At 54.6% G+C, this 19,192-nt stretch overlaps 1 protein-coding gene across 7 annotated transcripts in view; it reads right to left on the bottom strand.

The window, feature by feature from the left end:
* Positions 1-19,192, bottom strand: part of PPP6R2 (protein phosphatase 6 regulatory subunit 2) — a 50,614-nt gene that overhangs the window by 6,889 nt on the left and 24,533 nt on the right. For all 7 annotated transcript variants that reach the window (XM_054719680.1, XM_054719677.1, XM_054719676.1 and 4 more), the window contains 9 exons: positions 16,078-16,320; positions 13,259-13,445; positions 8,877-9,014; positions 7,324-7,389; positions 5,900-6,012; positions 5,506-5,619; positions 5,159-5,285; positions 4,285-4,437; positions 268-447 (listed from right to left, as the gene is read on the bottom strand). In XM_054719680.1, coding sequence (XP_054575655.1) covers positions 268-447; positions 4,285-4,437; positions 5,159-5,285; positions 5,506-5,619; positions 5,900-6,012; positions 7,324-7,389; positions 8,877-9,014; positions 13,259-13,445; positions 16,078-16,304 — 1,305 coding nt within the window. In that variant the 5' untranslated portion in view covers positions 16,305-16,320. The remainder of the gene's footprint in view (positions 1-267; positions 448-4,284; positions 4,438-5,158; positions 5,286-5,505; positions 5,620-5,899; positions 6,013-7,323; positions 7,390-8,876; positions 9,015-13,258; positions 13,446-16,077; positions 16,321-19,192) is intronic.

Raw genomic sequence — 19,192 nt, 5'->3', positions numbered from 1 at the left:
AGCAAGCAGGCGAGGAGCATCGTGCGAAGCGCTCCCGGGTGAGTAGGAAAGGGGATGCGTCTCGTCGAGGATCACGCATGTGGACTCAAAGGACCCAAAATCCCGGAATGTTTTCTCATGCCCTTTCTCTGTGATTTCCTCTCTCATGGTCAGGAGGGCAGCTCACCCAGGTCACGTGAGGATCAGAAAAGAAAACGCAGGGGGCAGGGCCTCCGGCGGTGTGGCCGGGCTCAGCACGCAGCGCACGCGGCGCCTGGCAGGACTCACGTGGGTCACCATCGTGCTCTCGGGGTGGCTGGCGGCAGGCAGCGGGCTCTCCGAGTCCCCACTCTCGGGTCCACTGACTTCAGCTCTGTCCTCCCGGGGGGCGTGGGAGAGAATCGCAGCCACGCACAGTTCCACTTGGAGGTGCAGAAAGTTATTCCAGGTGTACTTGAAAAACAGGTCCTGGGGACAGGCAGGGAGGGGCCGTGGCTGGCAGCAGGTGGGAGGCGGCGCCTGAGAGCCTCCCTCGATGAGAAACCTCTGCAGAGGCATCTGAACATGCCCGAGGGCCAATCTTCTTGTCTCCAAATTAGAAGCTTAACTCATTTGTAGCCTCTCTCTTTATCCCGTGGGTTTTTAAAGGCTGTGTATTTCCTAGTAAGATCCCTGTTAACTACACATTCTACACATTCTATTATGTGGGATTCGTATTCTTCCTTTAGGATTGTGTATTGACCCATGACTCAGTGGAAGTGTGTTGAATTCGCAAACACCCAGAAGGGACGGTCACGTGAGGAGATGCACGTATGGACACTCCCACAGAAACCCGGAGGGGCCCACACCTGAGCTTCACCAGCTGAAGCCCAGCCTTTTCCAGACGGGGTGGGGCGGGGCGGGGGAACAAGCACAGCTGCCCCTGAATCTCTGACCCTCCCCACGCAGGTGAGGAGGCAACAGCGGGGGGCGAGGTTCACCTGTCTGCACCCCCTTGGCACCTCGCACAGAGCAGAGGCCACAGCGGCCTACGTCCTGACTCTGATGCCTACCCAGAGGGAGGGCGGGCGCAGGGGGCAGGGTAGGGGCGGAGCAGGATGTGCGCAAAAATCCTCAACAAAATACCAGCAAAATTCAGCAGCACATTGAACAGATCACACACTGTGACTGCGAGGGTTTTATTCCTGGATGCAAGGACAATTCAACATGAAAATCCATCAACCACGATGGTCAGTGTCTACTGACCAAAGGACGAAGACCATATAATCATCTCCGCTGATACTGAAAAAGCAATTGACAAAGTTCAGCAATTCTTAAAAATAAAAACACTTAATGAACTAGGAATAGAAGGAAACCTGCTCAACACGACAGAGGGCCTCATGACAAGCCCACAGCCAGCACCTGCCAAGTGGTGACAGGCTACAGGCTTCTCCTCCACGGTCAGGAGCGGGCCTGCTGCTTGCTCCCGCCACTTCTGCTCAGCACCATACGCAAGTCCTAGCGGAGCGAGGAGGGAAGGAAAAGATATGAAAAGTGTCCAAATTGGAAAGGAAGAAGTCAAATTATCTCTTTTCAGACGACACAATCAAATATGAAGAAAACTCTACGCATTTCACATAAACTGTTAGACCTGATAAACAAGTTCCAAATACAAAATCAACACAAAAATCAGCTGCATTTCTAGACACTAATAATCCAAAAAAAGTTTTAAGAAAATAATTCCATTTACAATAGTATCCAAAAACAGAAAATACTCAGGAATGAATGAACCCAGGAGGTGAGAGACGTGTATACACGACCGAGGAGAGCAGACACCTGAGTCACTGAGAAGGCACCAGGTCAGGGCGGGAAGACGGGCTCTGAGACTGACACCATCACCAAAGTGACCCACAGACTCAGTACAGTCTCTTCAAAATGCCACTCAATGGCTTTTTTTTTTTTTTGTAGAAATAGAAAAACCCATCCTAAGATTCATAGGGAATCACAAGGGATCCCCAAAGGAAAACAATCTTGACCCCCCAAAAAAAGTTGGACTCACACTTCATTTCACAACTTACTACAAAATGATAGTAATCAGTAGCAGGTAGTCCTGGCGTGAGGATAGACATGGAGACCAAGGCAAGAGAGTTGAGAGTCAAGAAATAAACTCTCACATACATGGCCAACTGATTTCCATCAGGATGCCAAACCATTCAGTGGGGAAAGGACAGTCTTTCCAACCAATGGTGCCGGGAACTGGACATGCACAGGCAGGGGAATGAAGCTGAACCCTCCCATAGACTACATTTACAAATTAATTCAAAATGCATCGAAGACTTGACAGAGCTAAAATTATAAAACTCTTAGAAGAAAACAAGGGGGTCAGTGGCATGACAGTGGACTTGGCAATGATTTCTTGGATATGATACCAACAGATAAATTGAACTTCATTAAAATTAAAAACTAGTGTGTGTAAATGGAGTGAAAAGATAACCCACAGAATTGAGAAGAATTCACTAAAAAACCTTAATACAGAATATATAAAGAACTCCTATAACTCAACAACCATCAAAAGAACCACCTGACTCAAAAATGGGCAAAGGACTTGGACAGCTGTTCAAAGAAAATACACAAATGGCGAGCAAAAGCACGTGAACAGGCGCTCAGCATCACCAACCATTACTCAGCATCACCAACCATTACTCAGCATCACCAACCATTAGGGAAATGCAAATCAAAACCACCACGAGATACCACGTCCCAGCCATCATGACGGCCATTTTTACAGAAAACGAAAAACCCGTTTGGCGAGGGTGTGGACACTGGCTCCCTCCTACACTGCCAGCGGGAAGGAAAGCGGTGCTTCCCCGGAGCGCTGGCCACAGAATGACGCCGTGACCCCTCAACCCACTTCTGGGCACACGTTCGCCAGAGGGAAAGCTGGACTCAAACAGGAATTTGCATATCGATGTTTACAGCAGCTTCATTCAAAACAGCCAAAGGGGCTCTAGCCGGTGTGGGTCTGGGGACTGAAGGGTCCTGGGTTAGATTCCGGTCACAGGCACATGCCTGGATTGTAGGCTTGATCCCCAGTAGGGGTCGTGCAGGAGGCAGCCAATCAATGATTCTCTCTAATCACTGATGTTTCTAACTCTCTCTTTTTCTCCCTTCCTTTCTCTAAAGTCAATAAAAATTAAATAAATAAAACAGCCCAAGGGGAAAGCAACCCACACATCCATCACCTAAGGGAACGGACAGAGTGTGTCCAATGGAAGGCGATTCAGCCGTAAAAGGAAGGACACTCTGGTATCTGCCGCAGCAGGGATGAACGAACCTTGAAGACAACGTGCTCAGTGAAACAAGCAAGACACAGAGAGCCAAACACGGGTGATGCCACTTACATGAGGCCCCACAGTAGCCAAACTCAGGCAAAACGTAGCGTGGGGGCTAGAGGGGCTGTGGGAGGGCATGGGGATCGACTGCCTAATGGTCAGTGTTTCTGTTTGAAGATAAAAAAGTTCTGCAAATAGACAGTGGGGTGGTTATATAAACTGTGAATGTACTTAATGCTACTGAATTGGAACCCTTAAAATTATTAAGCTGGTAAATGTTATGTTATGTGTTTTTTTCACCACAGTAAAGATAAAAAGAGGGTGGAAAAGAGAAAACGATTTTTAGGAGAGGAAAAGGAAAGTCCTTCATAACCCACTGGGGTTTCCAAATCTGGAAGAACCTGGAGAGGCCAGTACTCCAGGCCCAGCTCCAAGGCTGGCTCCTTCTGGGAGCAGAGGCCCGAGGGCACGGCCCAAGAGCAGCCTGGGGATGCATCTGCCTGTGGTGCCCCACAGAGCCATGCCCCTCCCCTCAGCACCCCTCTGCCTGGCGGGCCCTCTCCTCAGACACCCAGGCATCCTCCAGGCATTGAATGGAGGTGCCCCCACTGGCTCTGACAGGAAATGCTGGGGTGCCCTGTGGAGAGCGAGCAGCTGCTCCTCTAGGATGCTGCTCTGTGCTGAAGGGCTAAAACCAAAGTCCTCCATCGGGCACAGGTCTGGAAGGGCGTGACCTTATTACCCCTCCCTCAGACAGACAGACAGACACCCGCCTCTGCTCGCAGGGCCATCTCCGTGAGCTGCACGGAGGCCGGGCTGTCCCACCTTCGCTCAGGCTGTGGTCAGCCTGGGCCTGTCTCAGGACCAAACCAGAGCTTCCCAAGGCCCACCCCCAAGGCTGAGGTCCAGATGCCTGCCTGCTGGGCCTGCCCTGGGCACCTGCCTAGCCTGCCCACTGCCACGTGGGGGAGGGGAGGAGGAGCGGGCCGCTCACCAGCAGCAAGCCCATGGTGTTGAGCCGGCAGAGCTCCTGGTTGATGCTGGGCGTGTTGGTGTGCAGCAGGGCAGCCATGAGGCGGGCGCCGTGCAGGCGGGCATTCCCGAGGGGCTCCTCCAGCACGCCGATGGTGGTCAGGATTGCGGCTTTCTGCAAACACAGAGCACCACTCACTGACCCTTGCAGCCCAGCGTGACCACTGCCCAAGGGCCCGGCTGGGGTCCACGCTGGGGCACAGCTCAGGAGGTGAGGAGGGGGCCTTCCTCGGGGCAGCACTGCCTGGGAGAGGGAAGGAGGCATCAGAGTGAGTGCGGGGTCTGCACCCAGAGGCTCCCCCAGCTGCAGGGGTGAGCACCCTGGAGTGTGAGACCTGTGTGCGAGGCAGGACCAATGCTCTCAGGGCCACCTGGAAACTCTTAGGAGACTGATCCCGCACATGCAGCATCACGTAGCCACCTTTCTGTTAACAGAATGTTCCAGAACCTCTACCTCTGTGAAGCTTCCTTTCTGGTGGGAGAGGCAGTCTGGGGGGCAGTGAGAGAGCGAGTCTCCTCAGCGTGACCCCAGCACCCCCTAGAGCTGCTGAGCTGAGCAAGGGGCCTCCTCTGGGATCTCTGGCCCTGGGCTGGGCGCCCTAACTCAGAGGCCAGGCAGACGGTGAACGTGGGCTCTCAGACGACCCCTATTTCAGAATGTAAGTCATCGGGGGGCTGCAAAATGCCCACCCCCATCCCCGTGCAGATGGACATGCAGCAGGGGGTCTGGAAACAGGCACTGGCATCGCCTGGTCCTCGTCAGGTCAGGGAACAGCAGGGAGCGTGTCCAGGCGTCCGCATCACCATGGGGCGCTCTGCGGTCTGAGGTCCTGTACCTTTGGCGGGTGGAGCAGGAGCTGGTGGAAGTCCTTCAGCCTGGGCTCAATGCCGTGCAGGACGCTGCGGCTGATGGGGCACAGCCTCTCCAGTCCCTGAGAAAAGGCATCCACCAGGCCCTCTGTCCTGTGGATGAGGAAGCAGATGGAGACGGGGACAGCCCGGCCTCCGTGGCATCTCCCTCCCCTGCCCAACGTCCCGCTCCTCTCAAGAGGTTTGGTGACTTACAGAGAGGAGGGGCCTGAGGCCTTGACAGAACATCCCCAGGCGACGGCCCATACTCGAGCCGCCTGCCACGGAGGGTGGCGCCCAGTGCCGGGCGATGCCTTCCCCACGAGGCACTCACCCAGCCCGCCTGGCTTCCAGCAAGGTCAGCAGCACCTGCGTCCCGCTGACGAGGCAGCTCTCGGTCTGGTCCCCGTCAAACATGTTCCTCAGAAGCTGCTCCACACAGTCCTGCCTGTCACACACGGTCACTGCCTGGAGCAGGGCAGACGGAGCAGCCTCCCTCCCCGCCCCGCCGGCCTGCACTCGGGAACCTGCCTAGCGACCTCCCGGGGGAAACAGGCCCCTCAACTTAGCTCTGGGTCCGGGTGAGCATTTCACAGCCAGCTCCTCAGAGTCCGAACCAGAGGGAGTGGCTATGTCTGCGTTTACAGGGCAGGCCTGGAGACGCACTCCTAACTCAGAGACCCCACCCACCAGCGCCCGCCAGCGCCCCGCTAGCCCGCAGCACTCACGACTCCAGCACTGCGAGGAGGGGGTCCGGCTCCAGGGCCTCGGGCAGCTGGCTGCCCTGCTCCCTGCCCAGCCGGACGATGTCGCAGAGCGTCTGGGAAGCGTTGGACTGCCTCTGCGAAGACGGACACGGCGCTGCGTTAGGGCCAGGGGACGCGTCAGCACCCGCTGGCGGACAGAGCCCGCTGCGCGTCTTCTGGAAGCTGGGGACACACTCTAAACCAGGCCATTCCCGAGGCGTCTGCTCTGCTTCCCACTGTCAGGGCGCACTAGACTGTCACGGCCCGGTGAGGGGCTCCTGGCGAGGCGGGCTCTGAGGCATGTACGAGTCCCCGAGCTCTCAATGCTCCACTGGCTCGCAAGGCGCCTGCCCCTCGGACCATGGTGAGCTACACTGCGTAGGGGACCACCTCCCCGATCCCGTCTTTTACCCTAACAAGGAGCTCCTGTTACTCAGAGGAGTCCCGTGAAAACAGACACAAAGGACGCGGCTTTTGAGGGAAACGTGACCCCGGGGAAATGTAGAACTGACCCAGGGCACTGGCGGGTCACAGGGGTTTCCTCGGGGCAGTGGACACGGTTAGACATGCAGCCTGGCCCCTTGTCGGGGCATCAGGACACGCGGCTAAAGGACGGGCTTGCACCAGCATCTTGGGGAGAAACGGGAGCAGCCAGGTTGGCCCGTGGACAGGCCCGTCAGCCCCAAAGCTCAGGCTCAGGGGGCATCGGCGCAGACACCCTTGGGGGTGACGGGACAGACACCATTGGCACCCCATGCTTCTCCCTGGCAGGGGAACTTACAGCCAGAGCTCTCCCCTCCAACCCGGCCTTGAGCACGGCCAGAACCAGACACTCCCTTGCAGGGAGCAGAGCACAGCAGAGCCTCGCGCTCAGAGGAAAGTCTGCAGGAGCCTCTCCCCCCCTAATCTCCCCGAGGGAAGCCGAGCCACACTGCGGGCTGCCCTGTGGAGAGGCCCCAGGGCCTGGGGTTGAGGCTGGCCTGGCCAGTCGCCCTCAAGGACCTGAGTCCTGCTGACAGTCCAGTGACTGAGGCACCGGTAACCCTGGGAGCAAACCCTCCTCCCCCAGTCGAGCCCTGAGTGACCCTGGGCAGAGGACCTGCTAGGCTGTGTCCACATCAATGACCCACAGATACTTCTTATTGTGAGCAAATGAGTTTTGGGGCAATTTGTTACTCAAGCATCGGAAACGAACACAGTTCTGTGCTAGCGGCTCTATAATGCATGCGCGCTACTCGTCAGTAACAAAATCTCCGAGTCAGTGCTCGACAGAAGGACGAGAGGTGTGCCATGGTCCTCCTGGGCGGAAAGGCCGCCTTGCCCCTCGGACGCAGCAGCGGGCGCTGCCCCACGTCCCGGGGAGGGTTCCTGGCGAGGCGGGCTCTGAGGCGTGTACGTGTACTCACATCTTCATCCTCCCTGGGGTGGATCAACTCCACGAGTCTCTGGATGATCCTCTCTTCATTGAGCCACTGGAAGGGAAAGGAGACTGTGACGGCTCGGCTCTGCTCACGTCTAACCATACGGAAACTTCCTTCCGTGCGTGGAGCACCACGCACAACCTACACACGCACCAATGCGGTGTGCATATGCCAGCATATGCGGGACACAGGCTCTTTGCCCAACACGTGCCCCCAGGCCCAGAGAGAACAGGCAGTGACCTAACTCTTGAGCGACCGGACGTTCATGGGGAGGAAGCGCCGTATGTGTCCTAACGGGGTGGACTCACACGCCAGCTCTGCCTGAGGAGCCCGCCCAGTGCTGCCCAGCGCAGCTGCTGCTTTTTTTTTTAATCCTCATCCAAGGATAGTCTTTATTTTTATTTTTTAGAGAGAAAGGAAGAAAGAGGGAGAGAAACATCGATCGATTACCTCCCGTACGTGCCCCGACTGAGGATAGAACCCCCACCTGGGTAGGAGCCTGACCCGGAAGGGAACCCGTGACCCTTGGGTGTGCAGGGAGACACGCCCGCCAGGGCTCAGCCTCTGCTCCTGCAGCACCAGGGCCTTTCCAAGGCCAGGAGCACCAGGACCCTGGTGAGGCCGCAGGAGCCCCGCCCGGGCTGACATGCTGGGCACTGGGGGGCTCAAGGGCTAGGTGGCTGGGCAGCCTGGGTCACGCCCAGCTCCCCCAGCACCTCCTCACCCAGACGGATGATCTGCGCCCAGGACTGCGCAGGGAGCCTTCCCTCCAGCTCGGAGGAACAGCAGACGTGATGCTGCGCCCGCTGTGGGCATGAGCTGTGACTGGTCTTAGTGGGAGGCTCACCGAGGGCCAGACTATTAGCCTAGGACTGAGTCCTGCCACCTTGATGAGCACTGTCACCGATTCCAGGGGCTGGGAAATGGGCAAGGAGGACCAATGGTTTATCCTACTTTAAACTGCATGGCAACCACACCCCACCAAGCACCAGGGACAGGCTGCCAGCACTGATCTCCTGCCTCTCTGGGTTGAAAAACCCTCTTCTCCCCCTTTCTGGGAAAGCCTCAGGGAGCTATGGCCGTAAGCACCATCAGGACAGACACACCATCAGGACAGACACGGGCACACACTGCAGGACAAGCAACAGGCCCGTGGTCTCTGCCTTTCTCAAGTCCGCAGGGCTCAGAGCTGCAGGAGGTCCTGCCTGAGGCGGCGGGGCGGGGCGGTGAGGAAAGTTGGGGTTCTGCTTGGTCACTGAGCAGAGGCTGGAGAGGTGGGGGGAGAAGGAACGTTCTGCTCTTGCTTCTGAATGGACTGAGAAAGGACAACGGAAAAGGTGCAGAGTCCAGCCAGCCCTGACCAGAGCCCGAGGCCCCAGGGGAGGCACCACACGGCATGGGAAGTGGTGAGCGCCCAGCACGCCAGTGCTGAGCCCCTTCACTCGGGTCCAGCCTGCTGTGCAAGCCATGACCACCATCAAGAATCTGCAGACACACCAGAGAGGGCCAGGCTCTGAGAGCAGGGCCCACACACTCACCTGCAGGACTTCCTGCCGGAGCCCAGCTGGCTCCACGCAGCTGACCAGGCGAAGCAGCAGGTCCATGAGGGCCGAGGTGCCGATGTGCTTCAGGACCAGGCTGATGAACGTGTCCTTCCTCTTCAGGAACACAATCACCTGAAGCCAAACACCCTGTAAGCAAGGGGGCCAGCCCCGCCCCTGGAGATGTCCCGGAGGGAGGTCACTCCTGAGAAAGGTGACTTTCCCATCAAGCCAAGCAGAAACAACGGGAAAACCTAAAAAGCTGTAAGAAAGCCTCTGCAAGGACAGCAGAGACCTGAACACAGGAAGTCCTACAGGCGGGGGAGGGGGCGAGGACCCAGGATGACAGGTTTGCTTGCAGGTGAGCCTCCATGGAAACGTGACACCACTGCCCGAGCGAGACTCAAGTGTCTTCAATAGAATGAGCAGTGTGCGGAGCTGAGAGGAGATGACGGTCACTGCTGGCAGCCCCTGCCAGGACGCCAACCTGGAGAGCACAGAGTCACCACAGGCCCGTGGGGGGGGGGGGGGGAGCCAGGACCGAGGCTTTAGGAAGGAAGAGGAAGAGGAAGAGGCAGGGATGTGCGGCTGGCTGGTGACCACGTCAACGAGATGAGAACAGCCGCCAAGTATGAAGCCACGGGGGGCGAGGGGAGGGGCGCAGCAGCCAGCACCTGGGTGGGCTGCTCAGAGGTGGCTGCAGGTGAGCGGGCAGGTGAAGGAGGCAGTCTGGGCAGAGTCCCTCTGGGCTGCGTGTCTGCACGTTTAGCTCAGCTCAGCCCGAGATGAAGTGCCTGCCTATCCAGGTCACTGTGCTGGGCCGACCCAGGGCTCCACGGAACAATGGGACACAAAGAAGCCCCGCTGGGGGAGGTCAGCCACACTCCGAGCTGGAGGAAGGGGAGGAGGAGGAACGGAGGAGGAAGAGGAGGGGGGCACAGGACAATGAGGAGAGGAAAAGAGGTGGGAGGAGGGCTCTTTGAAATAAATGATTAAGCTCCTAGAGAGATTATTGGGAATGAAACGAGGGACATCACTACAGAAATCAGCCTAGATAAACAGTCTGTGGTGTGCCTAGGCCATAGCACACTACTCGGCAATAAAAAGGAGTACACCAATGCACTTCTGAAACACACAACTTGGAGGACGCTACAGGGAATTACGCTGAACAAGAAAAAAGCTAATTCCCAAAGGCTATGTATTACATGATTTAACTGAACATTTGGAAATAACACAATTTTAGAAATGGAAACTGATTAGTGGTTGCCAGGGGTTGGGGTTGAGTGACAGGGTCCAGGCAGGAGAAAGGTGGGAGCAGTTAAAAGGGCCACACCAGCCCTGGCCGGTTTGGCTCAGTGGATAGAGCGTCGGCCTGCGGACTCAAGGGTCCCGGGTTCGATTCAGTCAAGGGCATGTACCTTGGTTGTGGGCACATCCCCAGTAGGGGGTGTGCAGGAGGCGGCTGAATCGGTGTTTCTCTCTCATCGATGTTTCTGACTCTCTATCCCTCTCCCTTCCTCTCTGTAAAAAATCAATAAAATATTTTTTAAAAAAAGGGGCCACACCAAGGACCTTGTGGTTTTGGAACTGCTCGGTACTTGACTGTGATGGTGGAGACACAACCTACACAGGGAATAAAATGCATAGAACTTTTTTTTTTAATCCTCACCCCTGGATATGTTTTTATTGATTTTGGAAAGAGAGAGAGAGAGAGAGAGAGAGAGAGAGAGAGAGAGAGAGAGAGAGAGAGAGAAACATCGCTCACTTGCCTCCCATATGCACCCTGACTGGGGATGAAACCCTCCAATTGAAAAATGAGCAGAGGACCTGAACAGACACTTCTCCCAAGACGGCATACAAATGGCCAACAGATGTATGAAAAGATGCTCAGCTTCACTAGCTATGAGGGAAATGCAAATGAACCCTAAATTAGATACACCTGTTAGAATGGCTTTTACCAACAGGACAAGTAATGACAAGTGTTGGAGAGGTTGTGAAGAAAATGGAACTCTTGTTGGTGGAAATGTAAATTGGTGCAGCCACTATGGAGGTTCCTAAAAAAAATTAATAGAGTTACCGCCAAAACCGGTTTGGCTCAATGGATAGAGCGTCGGTCTGCGGACTGAAAGGTCCCAGGTTCGATTCCGGTCAAGGGCATGTACATTGGTTGCGGGCACATCCCCGGTGGGAGGTGTGCAGGAGGCAGCTGGTCGATGTTTCTCTCATTGATGTTTCTAACTCTCTATCCCTCTCCCTTCCTCTCTGTAAAAAATCAATAAAATATATTTAAAAAAAAAAAAAAGAATAGAGTTACAGCCCTGGCTGGTGTTGCTAAATGGTTAGAGCGTCGGCCCTCGCACCAAAGGGTTGGGGGTCTGATTCCCGGTCAAGGGCACATACCTGGGTTGCAGGTTCGCTCCCGGCCCCAAGTCAGGGCATGTGCGGGAGGTGGTGTCTCTCTCACATTGATGATTTTCTCTCTCTCTCTCTCTCCCCTTCCCTCCCTCCCTCTCTGAAAAGCAATGGAAAAAATATCCTCAGGTGAGGATTTAAAAATATAATAAAATAAAAAGAGAATAGAGTTACCATATGACCCAGCAATCCCTCTTCTGGGTATCTACCTGAAAAACTTGAAAACATTTCTTCACAAAGAGATATGCAGCCCTGTGTTCATTACAGCATTATTCACAGTGCTCAAGACACAGAAACTGAAGTGTCCTCGATAGAGGCCTGGGTAAGAAGTTGTGGCACATATACAATGGAGATCCCACGATCACACCCCACAGCCATAAGAAAAGACGGAATACTACCATTTGCAACAACACGGATGGACCTTCAGAATATCATGCTAAGCAAAATAAGTCAGTCAGTAAAAGCTAAGAACCATATTTCTCTCATTATGTGGGATGTAAAGCAAACTCATAAACGCAGACAACAGCGTGGTGGCCATCAGAGGGAAGGGGGCAGGGTGTAAAGGGCAAAGGGATGGACAATGACCTGAGCTTGGGCGGTGGGCACAGACTGTGAAAAAACTTTAAATTACAAATCAACAGTGGTTCCCCCTGGAGTGTTACATAAGACTGCTTTCTGTATTTCTGTCTTATTTGAATTTCATATAAATGCGTTACCTTTGTCAGTAGAAAAAATATTTTTTAGGAGCGCAGTCCATATTATTGGTAAGGGAAGAAGACGGAGGTGTTATAAGCAGCAGGAAAATCCAGACAGTGTCTGGAAGCAGAGAGTGGTTTGGGAACACACGTGTGCAGGCGCTGGTCTGGAAGGCGGGCAGGACGTCGGTGAACCCAGGCCTGCCCTCCATTCCAGCTCCCCCACCCACCGGCAGCACTGCTACTCCTGGGACCGAGACTCACTGCTGCACCAGAGGCACCAGCACCGCCGAGTCTTCACTCCTCTGCCAGTTTCCAAAAAGTATCTGAGGTGAGACAGTCCTCTGAGGTCCCCTGCAAACCTCAGATTTACAACCTCATGACGGGGACAGTCCACTGAAGACCCAACATGCCACAGGGTCTCCTCCCGCCCACCATGCTCTGCCGGGGCTGCACCTCTCAGAGCTCCAGGCAGACATGGAATATGGGGCTGTCCCCCGTCTAGTACGTGATGACACCAAGCCATCATGGTTAACCGTTGTGGGGTGTGATCGTGGGATCTGCTCAGCAAAGCCTGTCCCTCCTGTAGCTGTATTGAAAACGTCCTTGTACTTGAGAGATGTAAGTATCTACAGGGATGAAATGCTCTCTGGGAACTGTTCTGAAACAGGCCCCGAGGATCTGGGCGGCCCGGGGGGAGAAAGTGCTCTGCAGCTGCCCACAGGTCATGGCTCTCGTCTGCTCGTCTGCGAAATGGGAGGCACTGAAGCAGGTGTACGCTGGATGTGAGACCAGCAGCACCGACTCCAGGAAGACACGCTCAGCTGGGTGAAAAGGAGTCACTCACTATTTCACAGAAGCTGGTTACTAGAAATTTTTTTAATTTGCTTTAAAACAGGAAGTGCCCTAGACATCGCCACTGGCCACCCACACAGATGGAGCAACGTGCCTTCAAGGACGGACAGCTACAATCCTGCCAGGACTCGGTATGTCCCGGCCTCACGCCTGTGACTGGGGCCCTGTGGTTCCCAGGCGTGGTGGGAAGCACTGTGACTCCAGAGCCGGCAGCAGAAATACCTCTCGGGAAGCCACCTTCTTACTCCAACTCCACCTCACAGGTCAGCCGCCCACACTGCTCCACCGAGTCCCACGACACAGCCAGGAACACCGTCCCCCGCCTGCTGACACGGTCGCGCCGCAATGGCTGGCAGCGAGCTGTGTGGGCATCTGCCAGTCCACCGCCCCGACCAACGGGCATGGCAGGCTTTTTACCTGTTCCGTCTTCCTTGCAATGAGACTGCCAATGGTCTTGCTGAAAAAACTGGCGAGCAGAGGATTGAGAGGAGGCTCGTGGTCCAGGAAGTCGTAGAGGAGGTTCAGCAGAGTCTCGTCCCCACCCAGCCTGTCGTTGATCTGCGGCACGTCGCACGTCAGCAGCTCACAGGCCGTGTTCGGGTACCTAAAGGACACAACGCCCGCAACTGGAGGTGAAATTAGACTTCTCCAACTCTCGGGAAACAGCTTAAATAATCTGCCCCTTAGGGTGCAGAGGGAAACACTGACAAACCTCTGAGCCTGCGGACTGAAGGGTCCCAGGTTCGATTCCCGGTCAGGGCACATGTCCGGATTGCGGGCTTGATCCCCAGTGGGGGGCATGCAGGAGGCAGCCGATCCATGATTCTCTCTCATCATTAATGTTTCTCTCTCTCTCCCTCCCTCCCTCTCCCTTACTCTCTGAAATCAATAAAAATATTTTTTAAAAAGGGCCAGAGGCTTGTATTTAAAATATGAAAAATAACAAATGATAATAGAAAACTTAAAAATCAACAAAAGGGAGGAAGATAAAATTTGAAGAAACCTCTCAGATGCAGAACAAAGGCAAAGACAAGACATTAAGAGAAAAAATAATAAGTATCAATTTGGGGGGCGGGGGTCTAACACCAATTAGACCAGAGAGAACAGAGGGAAAACTTGGAGGGAGAAAGTTATCAAAGAAATAACACAGAGGCTTCCTGTGCCGAAGGCACGAATGCAGACTGCAAGGGCCCCTGGGTACGGAGCACATGAGTGAGAGCCCCACACCCAGGGCTTGCCTTGGTGGGAACATGTAGTCCACAGCTGGGCACCTGCTCACCTGGGTGTTTGCTTGCCTGCTTGTTTCCTTCCCCTAGAGCAGAAGTTCCCAACGTGGGGCACACCCCCCCCAGGGGGGCAATTTGATTTTTAAGGGAGCAATTCGAGAATGAGTTATTAACAGTGAATGTTTTGCATTTCTTATGGTTCTAGGGACCTCATATACAGTCTATAAATATACATGTGACATAATATGCGTTTCAGTTCTCTATTATGTTTTGAAACTTTATTTGCTATTTTTTTCATATCACTTCATATTATTTTTTAACAATTTCTTAGTGATTTCTTCCTCAGTACTTCAACTGTCCTTTTGTTCATTTTTCTCTTTCATGGATGCCATGTTCTTTGGAAATTTGTTTAAACCAAGTTAATGGTCTTTTAGGCTTCCTCCATGTGAATAGGAGTTCACTTTTTAAATAAGAATTATAGCCCTGCCCTAACCAGTTTGGCTCAGTGGATAGAGCGTCGGCCTGCGGACTGAAGGGTCCCAGGTTCGATTCCGGTCAAGGGCATGTTCGATTCCGGTCAAGGGCATGTGCCTTGGGTTCGGGCACATCCCCAGTAGAGGGTGTGCAAAAGGCAGCTGATTGGTTTTTCTCTCTCATCGATGTTTCTGACTCTCTATCCCTCTCCCTTCCTCTCTGTAAAAAATCAGTAAAATATATTTTTAAAAAAGAATTACGTCACAGGGGGCATTAGGATTTTAGAGATGCTTAGGTGAGGTGTAGCCGAAAAAGGCTGGGACACTGCCCTAGAGCGAACGAACAGTTCCTCCTTGCCCTGTCTGCTTGGCTTTGTACCGTCTGTCACTAATTTCTCCCAGACTCGGGCGAGAAAACTCCCCTGGCTCAGGATGCTGCTCCAGGACCCCTCTGCCCAGTCCTGCCCTCCTCCCTCAGACCTGTCGCCGATGCACTCCAGACAGGGAGACCACAGAACCACAGAACCAAGCAGGACACATTGGGAGCGAGAGGGTAAAGGGATGGGCTGTGAACGGTGATGATGGTGATGCTGAGACCACACGCTGAGCATCCCATGCACAGCGCTCTCTGACCTTCCACAGAGGGTACTAGGGCCGAGGCCGCGGCTCCTCCACGAACCAACCCTGCCTCACCAAGGACCGCCCAGCCCAGCACAGGCACCCCTGCCCCCCACCGGCTTGTCCAGCACAGTCCTGTCCAGGCAGGGACGGCTCTGGGCGTTCTCTGCTGAGCCACCCAGTCTGCCCTTGTAACTGCAAATGGGTTACGCGTGCTTGTGCTCCAACAGGACTTTATTCATGAACAAGGAGATGCGAATTTGGTATCATTTTCATGTGCAACAACCATTTAAAAATACAGACCCATTCTTAGCTTGCAAGTCACACAAAAACAGGATGTGACCTGCAGGCCATGGTTTGTGCCCTGAACAGGAATCGAACCATAACCTCCTGGTTCATTGGTCGACGCTATGACCCTGTTCTAAGACCTCCCACCACTCACTGTCCAGCTGCCCGTCTGTCCTGACGAGCTGCTCAGGCCCCAGTGGGCACCCTCAGAGCCGAAGGCTGCATCCGCTCTGCCCTTCCTGTCACCCAAGGTCCCTGTCCTCAAACTCCTCAGTCCTTATGCCAAGCCCTCGCTACACCCCTTCCTTCTGACATCCTGGTCAACTGTAGAATGGGACATTTTAGGAAAAACTGAGAATGGTCACTAATGACATATTCCGCTGAGCCCAGGACCCAGAGTGAAGCAGAGTCACCAACTCCCGAGCGGCCATTTACCCGCCCCCTGCCGGGGTCTGTCCTCCAGCACACTTTCCCTCAGGACTCCAGCACGCTGTAGGCGCCCTACAGCTCAGAATGCAAGTCACCCCCCAGGAGCAGCCTCCTCACTTGTCCATCAGGAAGCTCCGCCCTGCTCCCCTGCAGCCCTGCAGCCCTGCTCCCCTGCTCCCCTGCAGCCCTGCCCGGTACATACTTGAAGCGGACCTTCTCGTCCATGTCCAGGGGCGGGTCCTGTGTGATGAGGCTCACCAGCTCCTCCATACACTGTGGCCGACACAGGAAGTCCAGCAGCTTCCGGTTCTGAGCCTTGCACTCCTGCAAGATGTCATCTTCGTCCATTAACTCCCGCAGCGTCACGTCCTCCTTATCCAGCAGCTTGTCGACATGGGACGTGGTGTTCAAGTCGAACTTCCAGAACATGGTGACGGCCACAGACCTGCAGGCAAAGACCAGAGGGTCACTTCCCCCAGCAACTTGACAGAGTCCCAGAGTCCGTCCCCACAAGGGCCTGCGCTGGAGACGGTGCTCTTCCCGACACCCGCTCTGCCCACGCCTCTCCGGGTCAGGCTCTCGTGTCAGCAGGGACGTCACGTCCAGCGCTCGGTTCCCTGCTCGCTGACCCCTTCCTCATGCTCCTTTCCCACCTGGGTGCTCTCTCTCACGCCCTGCCCCCCTAGGAGAGGTGTCTCCGTGTGTCAGACAGGGATGCCTCTGCACCCCAAGAAAGTTAATGATTCACAAGCCCCACCCAGGCGTCCGGCTCCTCAGAGTGAACACTGGACACCTCTCCCCATGGTCCCTGGATCACATGGACTTTGAGTTTTCTGTAGATGATGCTTTGACATCTTAGAACACCTTTCTGGCTGGAGAGAGATGGCCCCTCCCTGGCTGGTCAATCTTAGAGGCAGCAGAGGGCCCAGCAGGGGCAGGCCTGTGCCCTCTGCACACTCCCATCCAAAGGGCTCCTCCACTATGCCCAGCCCTCCCCTGCCCCCGGTCAATACTCCTGCCTTTATCCCAGGGCCAGGGCCCAGGCAACTAGGGACTACCGGGTGGCTTAGAGCCCACCTACCCTGTTCAAAGGCCCTGCCTCTCCCGTGGAAACCCCCCCAGAGGTTGTGCCTAAGCATCAACACCTGTCCTCTGCTCCCTGCACCCCTGGGGGTCCCCCATGTGGCCGTGCATGAGGACCAGGCCTTCTGTCTCCAGGACCCATGAGGTAACAACTTTATTTTCCTGAGACTCTGAGTCTCCTCTCGTGGCTGTGCCTGACAGACCATCTCATAAAAGAACACAGAACGTCTCATGGAGTCTACCAGTGTGGCTCAGATGGTTAGGCGTCGACCTACGAACCAGGAGGTCACGGTTCGATTCCCAGTCAGGGCACATGGCTGGGTTGCGGGCTCGATCCCCAGTGTGGGGCGTGCAGGAGGTAGCCGATCCATGATTCTCATCACTGATGCTTCTATCTCTCTCTCTCCCTCTCCCTTCCTCTCTGAAATCAATAAAAATATATATATTTTTAAAAAACAAAAAACATCTCATAGAATACAATCTCAGCAAGACAGCTTGCTTCACTTGACCCTCTGCTCCTCCACCCCCCACTACCTGGTACCTCCCCTCACGGTGCCCTCTTGCTGAGTAGGTTATCCTAAAGCCACACGTCCCTCACACTCCGCTGGGCCCTAAGACCGCTACTGCCCAGCCTGTCCTCTGCACCCCACACTCCTCTCCAGGCTCCTGCTGTCTTGGCCTGGAAGATACGAGGTTTGTCCCACTGAGTGAGCCTCACATGTCAGTCTGTGGGCCTAGGTCCCTGTCTGACACAGAATGAAGAACAAAGCCTGGGTCTTTAACACAGTAAACCTGCATTTTGACATTATAAATCTTTGCAATGTTTTAAGAATCACTAGAGGCCCAAAGCATGAAATTTGTGCAAGAGTAGGCCTTCCTTCCCCCGGCTACCAGCACCGGCTTCCCTCCGGCCGCCGGCAAGCACACAGGACCAGGGCTTCCCTCGCAGGCCCGGCTTCATCCGGAAGGACAGACATTCAGCCTAATTAGCATATTATGCTTTTATTATTATAGATTATTTGCAAAATTATGGTAATAGTAGATGAGAAGATGGACTTCTCTACCTTTGACTTAGAAGAGCAAAGGCTGCCCACACGATGTGAACCCTGTTTGATGGGCTCCTTGCTGTCCAGCCGTCCCCCCAGCAGCCTCTGTCCCTACTGCACAGTCTCTTTTCTAAACCACAGACACCTTCACATTCCTCTCATCTCGCTTCACATCCCCCCTCACCAGACTGCTTTACAACGGCTCCCAGCCCCTTGGGCACCCCCACTGCCTGCCGAGCCCCTGGCCACAGGGATGCTGTGCCTTCCTCCAGCACAAGCTGCCCTTCCCCTGTACCCTCTGCCGGCAACTGTGCTCAGGCAGCCCCTCCTCCAACAAACCCCATTCGCCTGCAGGCTGTGCAGGGCACCACACTCAAGAGGTTGGGTGCTTGGACTTGCCCTGCCCTGGGTGTCCTCGGGCCAAGGAGTGGAGGGGACACTGGGGGGCAGCAACAGACTGCGGGACCAGAGATCACGGTCCCTGGAAGCACCCGGCGAAAGATGGCCTCCCGCTCTAACCGGTTTGGCTCAGTGGATAGAGCGTCGGCCTGCGGACTCAAGGGACCCAGGTTCGATTCTGGTCAGGAGCATGTACCTTGGTTGCGGGCACATCCCCAGTAAGGAGTGTGCAGGGGGCAGCTGATCGATGTTTCTCTCTCATCGATGTTTCTAACTCTCTATCCCTCTCCCTTCCTCTCTGTAAAAAATTAATAAAATATATTAAATAAATAAATAAATAAAAGATGGCCTCCCCACCGCCAGATGCCCCCCTCTCTTGAGCGACTCGGACACTCGGATAATGTGCAGACCAGGGGAGGAGGGGCCACAGGGAGACCCCTGCTGGCAAGGCTTTTTCCAGGCTTGGAGCAAGAACTGGCAGCACAGGGCAGCTAGAGCTGGCTTCTGTGTGTCCTGCTTCCAGCCACAGAGTGGGTGAGTGGCCATGTGGACCACAAGATCCCATCAACCAAAAGAACTGCATTAATCCAAAGGAAGACAAAAAAAAAAAAAATAAAAAGGAAAAAGAAGAAGAAATAAGCAACAAAAACAGATGGGACAAATGGGGGAAAAACAGCAAGATACCAGTCATAAACTCAACCAGTGCGTTAATGGATGAATACTTTCAATTAAAAACAGAAATGGTCAGACTACATTTAAACAGCAATAACTAACTATATGCTGAGTATG

The sequence above is a fragment of the Eptesicus fuscus genome, chromosome 7 (assembly GCF_027574615.1).
Source record: "Eptesicus fuscus isolate TK198812 chromosome 7, DD_ASM_mEF_20220401, whole genome shotgun sequence".
NCBI classification, from domain to species: Eukaryota; Metazoa; Chordata; class Mammalia; order Chiroptera; family Vespertilionidae; genus Eptesicus; species Eptesicus fuscus.
Note: the sequence above shows the minus strand (reverse complement) of the source record. Positions and strands in the feature narration are given on the sequence as shown.